Source organism: Rhinolophus sinicus, chromosome 11 (genome assembly GCF_057876585.1).
Source record: "Rhinolophus sinicus isolate RSI-liver-muscle chromosome 11, RSI-T2T, whole genome shotgun sequence".
Lineage (NCBI taxonomy): Eukaryota > Metazoa > Chordata > Mammalia > Chiroptera > Rhinolophidae > Rhinolophus > Rhinolophus sinicus.
Window position 1 is genome coordinate 23,484,428 of NC_142511.1, and position 12,937 is coordinate 23,497,364.

A 12,937-nucleotide genomic window follows, 5' to 3' on the forward strand; every position below is an offset into this window, starting at 1 on the left:
ACACACACACACATTCAGGGGGGTGACACCATCCCTGGCAGGTTACTATTGCCACTAACCAGTGTGTGGGAAATTTCCCCCACTCACCCTGTCCCCAGCTACCCTCACAGGAAAGGGTGGTCATGGCGCTTAGGGCTGGCAAAAATCATCATAATGAGAAATACACATAACGTACCCTTTACTCTCACCGAGATCGTGTGCCGGATGCTGCCCATCTTGTTGGAGGCCAGGCAGAAATACTCCCCCGAGTCTTCCTCAGACACATTGGTGATACGTAGGGCCTTGTTAAAGTTCTCAAACTTCGCCTTGTCAGATGGGAGGTCCCCCCCTTTCTTGTACCATGCAATGTCTGGTGTTGGGCTAGAAGAGGGACCAAGCAGGAAACAGGGACTTATCACAAACTGCGGCCCCGCTATTCTGTGGAGCCCGGGATTCCCAGGTGTCCTTAAAGTGTACTGGGACCTAGAGCAGGGCTGTCCAAACTGTTTTCAACGGTTTTCACCAAGGGCCATATGCGGTAAAATACACAAACAGCCGGGCCACTCACTCGCGGTGAAGTACGTATTGCCTCACCTGGTTTATTTAAGTAAACTAAATATATTTTTGGAATTTGCTGCGGGCCAATTAACAATGGATTGCGGACCACAGTTGGCCCGCAGGCCGCAGTTTGGACGCCCCTGCCCTAGAGGATGCACGTCCTCTGAGAGCTGATCTCTCCTATACAGAGGGATTGCTCAGCCTCGGAGCATTGGAGGGACTTACCTAAAATCACATGAGATTCTAACACATGTATAGGATGCCCACCCATCTCCTCTCCTCATTACCAAAGAGACGGCCAGGATAGGACGGAGATGACTATGATTTGCAAAGTCCTCACGAAGGGCCATCGGCATCTCTTTTTGCACTCCCAAATGTGGCAAGAACAGAGCACGCACAAACTCCCTCCCCAGCCTCCTGAGGGGTGGCCAGAAATGGGGGTGACACGGTACATACACCCCAGAGGCGATACACTCCAGTAGTAGGTCCATGCCACGCAGCACCATCTGACTGCTTGCAGTGCCCTGGGGATACATGAAGCTGGGGGTTCTTTCTGCAACTCCTCGGGCTGAAACAGGATAGAACACGCGGGCATAAGCCTCCTGCTCAGGGGCTGACCCAGCTGGGCCAAAGCTGTCAGGCTAGAAAGAAATGTCATCACGCCTCTGCTCCCCCCCTTCCCCTCAAAGCCCCAGGCCCTGGATCCTCCCAGCAGAAACCGCCCCAAGGTCTGGGCATCATTAAGAGAGAGTGTTAGAAAGCGGGGGGCTCCTCGGCCCCCCCAGCACATGTGTGTGAGCAGCTTTAAGTTCTGAAAGGATCTGCCAAGAGGAGCCCAGCTTCCTTCCCTGAAACGGGGGAGGAGGCTGCCTGAGCAGTGAGTGGTTTATTCCCTGAGTGTCTTGTGTTGGGACCCCAGAGACCAATTCAGTGGCCCCTAGGGAGGCCATCTCAGCAGCGGTGGAAAAAAGAGAAGGCTCGAACTGGGGCCACAGGACAATCTGCTCTTGGGGACCCTGGAGACAACGAGCTACGATGAAGCCACAGAGACCCAGATGAACATCAGAGATGCAGAAAGCATTATTAATGGTTTAGCAAAGACATGGAGAGAATTAATGAGCAGAGATGACAGGAAATCACTCTGGGGCTAAGACCATTCTGCCTCTTCACTAATGACTTTGGAAGGGGCTGGGGAAGAGGGTGTTAATTGGATGTGAGACACCGGGGGAGGGGTGAGAGGCAAGTGACAGCCAAGATGGAGGAGGAGATCTACAATTCAACTAGGCTGGAGCAGCCAGGGGTCTGAAGTTAATGACATGCACACAGGTTTTGAAGCCAGGTGGCCCACAGAGATGGAAACTGTCAGGGTGGCTATTTCCCAGTGGAAGGGGTCCTGCAAGTCTGGGCACACCACAGCCGAGTGGAGCCCTCTCACCCGGGCCTCACTGCTCGCTCCCTCAGAGCTCTTTGTATAGTTCTGTGGAAATGGATACGATGGAAGGGAGAAGAACAAGGAGTTTGCAACCAGGAGCCCAAAGCACAGGGAGACTGGAAGAGGCACCCCTGTCCAAAGGTGCATGACTGTAAACCAGGAGTTAACATATAAGCTGAGCCTGCTCATGGGCTTAATGGATCTTCCACTCCGCTGGAGAGGTTAAGAGGTGTAAGGAAAGCAGAGCTTCCAGGAGCTGGGAGCCTTCAGAGATGCCCACAGTGAGAACAAAGGAATTTTTCTGGGCTGTTAATAGGTGCTGGCAGAGCGAGGACAGAGTGGCAGGGGAAATTCTGTCCCTGTGACACTGGTGTCTCCTAAAGGAGCTTGTTGGACTAGCGGGTGCCTGGTGGGATGAGAGGGGTTCTGTCCTAGAGGCACTCAGCTTTTCTTTCCATTAGCCATTGGGGGCGGGGTGCACTTCATAGAGCTTACATCTGTTTTACCCTTTTGTCAGGGGAAAAAAGAATGAAACAGGCAAAGGTAGTTAGGCAGCTGGCACAATATATGGCACATAGCAAGTGTTCAATAGATGTCTGTGGGATGAATGAGTTCAAGGGAAGAAGAGAACAAAAAGAAGGCAACAGTTTACCCCCCACGTTATTTCTTCTTCTGTAGATGTCCTCATGTGTCCCACCAGCACAGACATATACAACAGTGGCTACTGAAGGGGTTAATCCATTACGTGGTTAATTGGTTACTGTCTATAACTCTTGTAGCTTCCAGCTCTCAGTACCAAGGAAGCTGATACCAAAACAGCAGCTTCCTCCCACCCATCATCTTAGAATCCCCAAAACAGCCAAACAACACAAGGTCAAGGGCACCATGAGGAGAAGGAGACTTTGGGCAGGAACCTCTGATGTCAGGCTGGTAAATGTTTTGAGAGCCGGGAACCCTGGGATTATGTGGAAGAGGTCCCAATTCCGTTGGCATACTCCTTCCTGCAGGGACACAAGCTGCAGAAACCAATCTGTGACCCTGTGGACATTTAATTCACACGATAGCATGCAGCACCGCAAGCACACACACGACCAGCAAAGCATTAAGTACGGGAAGGAGGAGCAGTGAGCAGAGTCCCGCTGTGGGTGCCCTGAATGCAGCTGTGACTATAGAAAGGTTATAGCAGGACTTCATATGTAGGGTGTGGGCTAGCAACCACAGAATTATCCCAAAAGGGGAGACACGACTGGGAAACAAGCCAAAGTCCGAAAACATACGGAAGAACATTTTAGAAGTCAGAGGTAACAACGGGGCAGCCACTTGGTGAGCAGTCATTATGGGCCAACCACTGTGCTAGCAGCTCTATCTGCATCATTGCCATGTTTAATCCTCAGAACAAACCTGGGGGTACCACCCCCATTTTCAGTAGAGGAAACAGGCTCAGTGAAGTCAACAGATTTGCTAATGTCACAAGCAGCTGTGTTTTGGATTCTGGACCATTTAGAGCCGAAGCATGTGCTCTAACATCTACATTGCCTCTCTTTAAGGACGGATAGACCAGTTGTCCGACTTCTGACAGTTAGCTTTGGGAATCTTTCTCGCTCAAACCAAAGAAAACCAAAATCCAAAGGCAAAAAAACTGAAGGAGATAGATATTTTTGTTTAAAGTGAGCTGCGGTGGTGAAACTCTTCCACTATGTTTTCCTCAAATATTGTTCTCAATGTCTCAGATAAGATTTCATCTCTCCTCGGTGGCTATTAAATAAACTCAGGCCCAAGCTGGAGAAACAGAAGCTGGATGGCGAACTAAGAGGCTGCAAAGGAATCTCAACCGAATTCTTAAGGCCATGGAAAGCTTGAAGGGGAGTCAGAGTGACACATGGTATCTTTATGGGACAAGAAGGCTGGACCCAAAGGGGAGGTTGTGAGGAGATGTGGTCAGCTCCAGCAGGAGGGATTTACATGAAAACTTATGAAGGATAACACAGTCACTGCTCCCAGTTTCTTTCCCTGTAGAAGCAGACCCAGGAGGAATCTGTGAGACAAAGGTATCACTATATGAGACTCTAAGAGACTCCAAGCGGTGGAAGATGACTGTTTCCTAGGGTGTCATTGGACAGCCTCCCTCTTACCAGGAAGCGGGGATCCCTGAAGAACCTGTCCAGCCTGACGATGCTTCTCTTACTCTCCCTGATTTTCAGGGCTGAGGTCAGACCCAACACCCGATCAAACTTAGAACCCAGGTGCCAAAGCTCATATTCATGTGGATTCAGGAAGAGCTTCCCCCTGTGGCCCCATCTGACCTTTAGCCGAAGGACAATCTTTTCTCTCCTGCTCTCACAGCTGTGGCTCAAGAGTAGGCTCACGGGTTCCCTGAGGAATCTGGTGAGCACAGTGACATCAGGCGATGACATCGCCTCAACCACCTCAGCTTACAAAGGGCCAGTGAAAAATGCCTCAATTGTCTCCTGCAAGAGGAATGGTCAAGACTGCGGAAAACCTCAGTTTCTCCCCTCTGTGAAGTGTTGCGTGTTAACAGAAGCAAGTTCAGTGAATCAGATGTGTCCAAAAACCTTTGGAAAAAACAGCTTTTATGGGCAGCTGGATCCTCCATTTGCTGCTTTCAGTTCTCAGAACTGAGAACTCATAGGCTGGATCCCTGGGATCTCATCCACCTCTTTGGCTCTAGGAATGGCTGGACCAACAATCCCAGAAGATGAGAAAAGAACTTTGTCTAGAAACACTTGATAGCTTCCACTGCCAGGAAATCTCTTCTGTGTAACCCAATTCTCTCATGCAGTAGTTGGAACTTTTTTCTTATCCAGTTCTCTGCATAGGCACATTCCATACCAGTGCTCTGCGGCTCTTGACACTATGGTGGTTGGCCCCATTATTTTGAAAAACAAACAATGCCCAGAATCCAACAAAGGTCCTCTGCTTCCTCAGGCAGTACATCTCTTTGGCAGGATCTCAGTGTGGCTCTAGCTGTTTGGTGCCAAGTTAGAGCCTTCGCCTCTCTCCTTGGCTCTCATTCCCTCTGCCCATCCCCCACTGCAGACACCAATCATTGTTTATATTAGCACATCACAATTCAGACACTTCCTATCTACTTGAGCTCACAATGACCCCCCTGGGGACCTGCAGCCTTGGCTTCTGAGGCATAACTGATGATGAGGGCCAGCTGCCTCACCAGAGCCAGGAAATGATGATTCCTCTGGCTGCTCAGGGAAAACAAGACATTCATAGCCATGGTGGGGGTAACTCAGGTGTGGAAATAGCCAATTACTCCGTAATAAGCTTGAGCAACCAATTGTATGATGAGTTAGAAATATAGTTTATGGAAACTGTGCCATGACTTGCAAATGTGTGGACTGGTGAGCACTGGGCATGGACTCCCAGCGGAGAGATGAGGCCCAAATGACAGAGCACAATGGACAGTCCAGCTTCATTTACACTCACCTTGAAAGAGAGCTCAGAGTAGACTCTTGCTCTATTTCCCGGATGCATTTTAAAGAGACAAGGGATCTGACATGATACCCCCAGTAGCTATGGCCAGACTGCAGAGAAGGCAATTCACATCTAGACACTTAAGAGTTAACTAAACATGCACTACAAAGCTTTCTATGCTGTTTAGTCCACTAATACGAAGACTTCCTGTTTTCTCCTCACTGTGGGCACTCACCTGTCCTCAGATATTTTCCATCCACCTGCCACGGATTCCTAAGTTTCTACTGAAGCCCTTTTGAAGTCCTACCCTGGTTTGACCAACGTGTCCAGAATTTAGCAAGTGGAGGCCTGCAAGTATGAGGCGAACACACCACCACATGAGCCACCTCAAACTCCCAGACTGGCCACTGTCTTCCTGCTGAGCAGCTTTCTGGACGTGGCACCGTGGCACCCTGGCCTGGCCAAATGTCAGACCTGCCACCCAGCACGAGATAATGACATGGTATCAGTCAAGTTAGGCAAATGGGTTAGGACAGGCAAGGTTACTCCCAAGGTTACCACAGCGACTCACCACTGTACATGTCAGGGTGGTTTCTTAAAGACGAGTCATTATAGGGGTGGTCTGCAATAAACAAAAGAGGGTGAGCAAACAGGAGGCCACGGAAAGGTCATGGAGGCATAACGGGGAGAGAACAAACAGAAACGCAAAGCCACAAAAACAACCGGGAGAGCACCAGTGGTCTTTTGCAAAGTAAAGGCACGGCATATTTGGAAAGGAAATATGCTTGGTGAAGAACAAGCAACACAAAACAGCCCAAAAGGGAAGAAAAGGTTAAATCCTGCAAAAGAAGGCAATAATAAAATAAGTTTCTTTTTTAATTAAAATATTAGGCTTGACGCTTAATTGCTTGGTCCTATCGTTTTTTTCTAATATGAGATGAGGATTAGCGGTATTCCGTAGAAATCTTTTGAACACCTTCTGCCCATCAATATCCTCAGTTCCCAGGTCTCTGGATCAGGCCAGTTCTTGGGGCAGCTAAAGAGAAAGCGTTAGTGAGCCCTGGGGAAAGAGCCAAGTCCTACCTGAGCAGAGGCTAAGTGGCAAAGGGCGGGAGGTAAATGAGAGAAGGCGTCCAAGAGAAACAGTTCATCAGCACAGTGGGACAGAGGGACCCTTGGCAATGCCCAAAAATCTGTGCTGGCCGGCAAAGCATCCCCCAACCTGACCAGTGGGCACACTCTGGCCTCCCAGATGTGTCTGTTGGCAGAAAGGCCTCCTTCTTAGGAGACCAGAAGCAGTCCAGGTCGGTGGGGAGAGCTAGGTTGAGGTTCAGATTTTAGGATTATAAAGGGAGCCTGGGAAGGAGGGGGTGGGGGAGACAGGAAGAGGGAGAGAGAGAGAAAGGGAGAGAGGAAGACAGACGGAGAGGGGGAGTAGGGCCACGAGGGAGTGGACAGGGAGAAGGGGAGAGGGGGAGAGGGGGGAGGTGGAGGAGGGAAAAGGAGAGGGGGAGAGGGGGAGAGGGAGAGAGAGAGGGGGGGAGAGGGGGAGAGGGGGAGCGAGGGAGAGTGAGAGAGAGGGGGGGGAGAGGGGGAGAGGGGGAGCGAGGGAGAGGGGAGGGCATGCAACACAAGCACTGTGAGTTCTACATTTTGGACTGAGAAAGGCCTGCTGACTAAGCTGGAGATTCAGAACGCTCTGGACTGTCTTGGGGTAAAGATATTACCTTAGGAGCAAGACCAGTGGTGTGGTCTCGGTTCCAACCTGAGGTAATGAAAACCCCGGGGCATTTAACCCACAGAGAGAAAGACATTTTGAAACGGGGCACATAAGCATGCCAACCTCCTTAGGTAGCTTTCCACTCTTCTACTATCGTCCACTTCCAGCTGGGTTCCAGTTTTGACGGTACCCACAGAAAGTGGGGGGTGGAGTAGCTGACTGGAAGCCAAGCAGACAGCCCTGAGAAGCCCAGGACACGTCCAACTCCTGAGAGAAGAGAGGTGCTGTGCCAGAGCATTTGCATATTTGAAGACAGCTCAGATCCTGTTACAACTGCTGGCGAGGCCATGAAGCTCCTGTCTGAGACCCCATCGTGCTGCATCCCAAACCTGCCTGACACTCAGGAGGAGGATTTTCAGCATCCAGAACTTTCCCCTCCAGATGGCGTTTGTGATAAGACGTCCCTGTGTTTGGGAAGTCAGCTTGGGTTTATCTGGAGCTAAGGGTGGGAACTGACCTGCAAGGCGATGAAGAGGCAGAGTGGCAAAGTGCTGGATTCAGGTCACTTCCTCTCCTAGGGACACGCACAGATGACAGGGCCTTGTTTCATGCTCCCACGCCACCAGGTGAAATAGAACCTATCTCTTTCCAGAGAAGTGACCCAAGTTCGGACTGGACCCCAGTTTGTGGATTCTGGAGCACATCTGAGAACTTCAGGGAGCCCTCTGACTCCTCTAAGAGCATCACTTAGACCGTGGACATTAGAAGGAAGCAGGGTTAGTGTTCCTTGTCTGCCTCACAGAGAACCCTCCTCCCTCACCACTGCTGCCTCTCGGGTGGCAGAGGCACCGGGACGGACTGGAACCTATCCTCATGTGGGCAAAGGGACAGGCACGTCTTTGTTAGCCTGTCTGTCTTTCACTACATCCCAGAACAAATTTAAAAGTGATTTTAGATTGCCCAGTATTTTGCATTGGATACATTTCTCCCCTTCCTTTATTGTAGGTAATGCAAAATCGGCTGTGATGAGATTTATTTCTTCCCCATGAGCAAACTGTGACAGAAACCCCTGGTGAGAACCGTCTCTGAAGCCGTCCCAATTGGCTGTTTTGCTGTCCACCCCCAGACCTGGTTCAAAAGGTACAAGAAAAAGCCTGTGTCCTTTCCAGGCAGGAAGCGGAGCGAGCTCCACTGTGCTATTTTAAGCAACTGTACCCAATCTGGGCTGGTAGGGATGCCCAGAACTTGTTCCGGCCACAGCTGCCCCTGGGAGACCCCAGGAAGCTGACAGGGTTCTGTTCCCAGCACTTGGGGGATTTTCAGCGTTTGAGAGTTTTCAGTGGAGTAGGGGACCCAGAAACGAAGCAGTAACAAACGTCCCTTACCTCAGAGAAAAGAATATTTTTGTAAAGTCCAACCTCTAAATGTGGCTGAAATCTCTAACTGCTTAATTACACAGAGGAAGGCTCTTTACCACCTCCATCTCCCTGCCTCTACCCTGTGTGACAGTGGCGGCCTCTGCCCAGGACCGCAGACCGTCACCTGCCTCAGTCCCCAAATGGCAGGCTGCCTTCAAGCATCTCCTGGGTAGGGAGAAAGGGATCCAGGTGAGGGCACTGCAGACCATCCAGGGATCAGCTCAGTGAGCATCTTGCTCTTCACATTCCTGCCCCTCCCACTGCCCAGTGCTGCCAGCCTTGTCCTGCTGTGGAGGCCACTCTGAGGTCCTGGGCAGACCACACTGTCCTTCCCAGCTCGGCCAGCTGGCAGGCAGTCCCCCCTGCCTTGCACTAGGAGACACTTCAGACAAGCCAACTTTCTTCTTCAGGGCTCCTGTCTGGGCTGGGGTCTGGAATAAGAAAGCCAGGCGGGGGCAGCAAGCAGACTGACGCTGGGTGACCCTGCCAGGCCTTGTCCCTGGCTTTCTGGCCGTCCTGATAGCTATTAAATTACGGGGAGCTCAAAACAGTGTGTGGGGACCTGCAAAGGCAGGAGAGGGAGGATTAGAGGTGGGTAAAACGGGCTCAGAGGGAGAAGATGAGAGTGGGGGAAAGAAAGAGGGAGGGGGAGGAAGTGAAAAAGGGAAGAAAAAGAAGAGAAAGGAAAAAAGTACCCACAGCAGGGAAAAGGGAACGAAAAGAAACTGCTCCTTATGGCTCCAACTCGGTGCCCTGACGGAAGCAGAGTGGAGCTGGGCTGACTCTCAGCCGCCTGCTTCCATCATGCGCAGGGACTGGTGAGGGAAGGAGAGGACATTAGGGGGTCAGGCCCCACTTGTCCTGAGCGAGGAGTTCATCCCAGCCTCCCCCTGGCCTCCCACATCCTCCAAGGAGGTGTCGTCAGCCACTTGCATGTGGGTTCCAAGAAGCCAGGGTTCAACCTCTTTTCTCCGACTTGTGGAAACTGCCAACACCCATGTGGTGACCCCTGCCTGGCCTCTTCCACAATTGCCACTTTCCACAGTATTGAAAACATAATTCACGGCTGAGTCAGACAGATTATGGTCTCTGGGGAGGGGGGCTCTTCTATGGAAGGCACTTACAAATCCATGGAGTAAACCAACACAGCCACTGTCAATGTCCGGGGCAGGCTGAGGACTCCGCAGCCAACGCTCCCAGCCAGTGGTTCCCTGGCAAGAAGTGTGTCTCTGAACTGACTGGCTTTTCTCTCCCCTTTATGGAAGGCCACCAACACTATAATGGGGCAGGAAATGCTGACTTGCTTTGGTACCCGTTAAACAAAATCAGGGAATAAAAACAAAAACAAAACTAAACATAGACCTGCAACTTGCAAACACAGCGATTCCATATGGTCCAGCACATACACGTATCACAGAATCAAATACAATTCATGTAGGTGTACCTACTAATTTGAATATTCCATTCTGTGGATTTACTCTAGAAATAAAGATAACTAAACAATGACTAGAAATAAAAGAAGCAATCGAGCTGAGTATACTAGGAGAGGGATACCGGATGACCATTTAAAGCAGGGCTTCTCAAATTCCAGAGCGTCCAAACCCCCTGGGCGCTCATGAAGAAAAAGGGGTGGGATAGCTGGGCCCGAGGAGGGTGCCAAGTTCACCAGGTGGTTCTGATTCCCACCAACGTCTCAGAAGCACTGGGTTAGAGCACGGCTAAGTTCAACTCAAGGCAAAGAAGAAGGAGATGTGGTTTACGGACGTGAAAGCAGCCCAGGCACAATGAGCTGGAAGGATTCCTAGGTCGGCCTCGGACAAGGCGCTCCCCAGACCCAGCACCAGGGGCTGCTCAGGCTACGTGGTGCCGCCCCCGCCCCAGCCCCAGGCAGGGGCCTGAACTTACTGGTGAGGACCTTGAGGGTGAACGGGTTCTTCTGCTGGATGGTGTGGGTAAAGTGGAAGCGGGCATTGCAGCTGTAGTCGGTCTGCATGTCCTGCACCATCACATTAGAGAAATAGAGGTCTCCGTTATGGCCCTGGGACACCCGCTTATTCTGCGTGATGGGTTCCATGGCTGGAAGGAAGCAGAGGTACACTGGGAGGTTAGCAGTAATGGTAACAGTAATAATTATCATGAAGTTTCTGGTGAGTGACCACCTACAGAGGGAGGGCCGGTGGGGCCAGGAGTGCCCCATTATTTGGTCTATTTCACACTCAACTCTGAAGTGGGCTTATTCCCATTTTACAGATAAGAAAGCAGAGGACTTAACTCTTCTGGTTACAAAAGCAATGAGGGGAGAGTAGGATTTAGATTCAGACCTGCCTGCTCATCACGCCCATGCTCTGTGACCCTATTTTTCTATCTCCTGTTCATGCCACAGAAGATCTGACCGGCCCCAAGGCCAGAGGGAGGGGGCATGACCCTTCAGATGCTTCCAAATCAAGAGGCAAATTCACCTGTTTTATTTTCTAGCCCCTACCCCCCAGGAAGAAAAAGTCATTACAGTTATAATTTTAAGATGCATACCAATCGGTGATGCACACCATCCATTTCAGGATGCCTTCCAATTTTAGAGATGCGAAAAGTAAGAGTGTGTACTTTTTAGAATTAATGAGATCATAGGAGTGGCTGAATGCTGAATGCATTATCTATATTTTTTCAAGCACTGTATTTTATGTAAACTCAAATGGCCAGCTTTCCCGGCTATCTGGTTTGTAAAAGTACACTTCTGGGGTTGACTACTCATAGTGAACTCCTTCCTATCCCCGGGTGTTTTCTAAGTCACCATTTCTTAAAGCACAAAGTTAATGATGTCAACTTTCCAAAGATGGGCTGGTCAGTTGCTGAAATCATTTATCAAAGATTTCCTGTAGGCCTACTATGTGCAGGTACTATGCTAGGTACTGGTGGAAGAGACAGGAGTAAGACAGCACCCTGCCCTCAAACAGTCTGCAGTCTAGAGGAGACAGTGGATAAATCAATAATTGCAGCGCACTGCGGGGAGCGGGAAGGCCAGGTAAGAAGGGGATGAACTGAGGAGCAGCCAGTCCATTCTACAGGCCTTGAGTGTGGCTTGAAGGCTGCGTGACATTTACCAGGCAGAAGCGACAGGAGCTAAGAGGGTTCTAAGCAGCAGGAACAGTGTGCTAAAGGCGACAGTGCCTGGGTAGGGAGTTGGGGGGTCGGGGGGAACGGGGGAAGGACTGGAGAGGCAGAGGGGACCAGATCAGGAAGGGAACTGTGTGCCAAGGAAAGGAGTCCAGTCTTTGTCTGAGATGATGAAGGAGCCAATGGAGGGCTTTGAGCGTATGAGTGAAACTGTCACATTATGTTTTTAGAAAGACCAGGGAGGCCAGTTATGGATAATTATTTCAACCCAGGGAAATGCTCACGGTGGCCTGTGCTAGGGAGATGTCAGTGAGGATGGAAAGAGCAGGGGGGTCACGAGGTCTGCTCAGGAGGTAGGATGGACACACCCGGTGACAAGTGTGATGCAGGGGATGAGAGAGGAGGGTCTGAACTGTTAGCTAAAAACCAACACCCCAGCCTGTGGCCAGGCAGCCTTCCCCACAGAGTGCTCTGTGATGAGGGACGAGAGGGACGATCGGGCACAAAGCCCCCTGCACTCTGCAAAACAACTCAAATGCTGCATCACTGACAAGGCAGCCTCTTTTGGAAGTAGGCTGGTAAGAATTCAGGAACGGATAGAATAATGGATGACAGGCAGGCAGGCAGGCAGGCAGGCAGGCACGAGATCTATAATCTATAGGTTGATGACAGATGGATGCGTCTATGGAAGGAGGGGGAAGGGAAGGCAGAAGTGGAGGGAGGAAGGAAAGCCAGGAAGATGCACAGATAGACAGCAGTCCTCTATTCACCTTCATGATGCTCCCCCGACCCTGGCCACCTTTAGTAACTGAGGTCCAGAGCGGTTAATGAGACTCATTCTAACACTGAGCCAGGTCAAGCTCCAAATGATGACACTCTATCCCCTGCTCCAAACATCCTACTTCCCCATCCATCATTTATCCAAAGTCTCATTCCCACATCCCTCCAGACTGTCCTACAAGAAGAGTGAATCCAGACCCACCAAGGACTGAAAGAAGAGGCTTGCTGTCAACCCACCTTCAACTGGTCTATTGAAAAACACAGTTTCTCCTCTTCTTCCTTCTTCCCTTTTCTCCTGCTCTTCATCATCACAAATATTACTGAGCACTTATTGTGTGTCTGGCCCTGTTACAAGCACGTTAGATGTATTGACTTATTTATTCCTACAATAAATCTATTAGATACGGACAATTATCAGCCCTATTTTTCTAGAGGAGGAAACAGGCCCAGAGACGTTAAGCACCTTGCTCAAGATCACACAGCTAATAACAG

The 12,937-nt window shown here is 50.5% G+C and overlaps 1 protein-coding gene across 30 annotated transcripts in view; it reads right to left on the reverse strand.

The window, feature by feature from the left end:
• Positions 1-12,937, reverse strand: part of NFASC (neurofascin) — a 178,887-nt gene that overhangs the window by 51,423 nt on the left and 114,527 nt on the right. For 25 of the 30 annotated variants that reach the window (XR_016022777.1, XR_012492907.2, XR_012492906.2 and 22 more), the window contains 4 exons: positions 10,460-10,630; positions 5,988-6,038; positions 994-1,105; positions 176-360 (listed from right to left, as the gene is read on the reverse strand). Coding sequence is in view for 26 of the 30 variants with exons in the window: in XM_074322288.2 (XP_074178389.1) it covers positions 176-360; positions 994-1,105; positions 5,988-6,038; positions 10,460-10,630 (519 nt within the window). In the remaining 4 variants the exon portion in view is untranslated. The remainder of the gene's footprint in view (positions 1-175; positions 361-993; positions 1,106-5,987; positions 6,039-10,459; positions 10,631-12,937) is intronic. The other 5 variants (XM_019711426.3, XM_019711411.3, XM_019711418.3 and 2 more) reach the window with 1 other exon arrangement.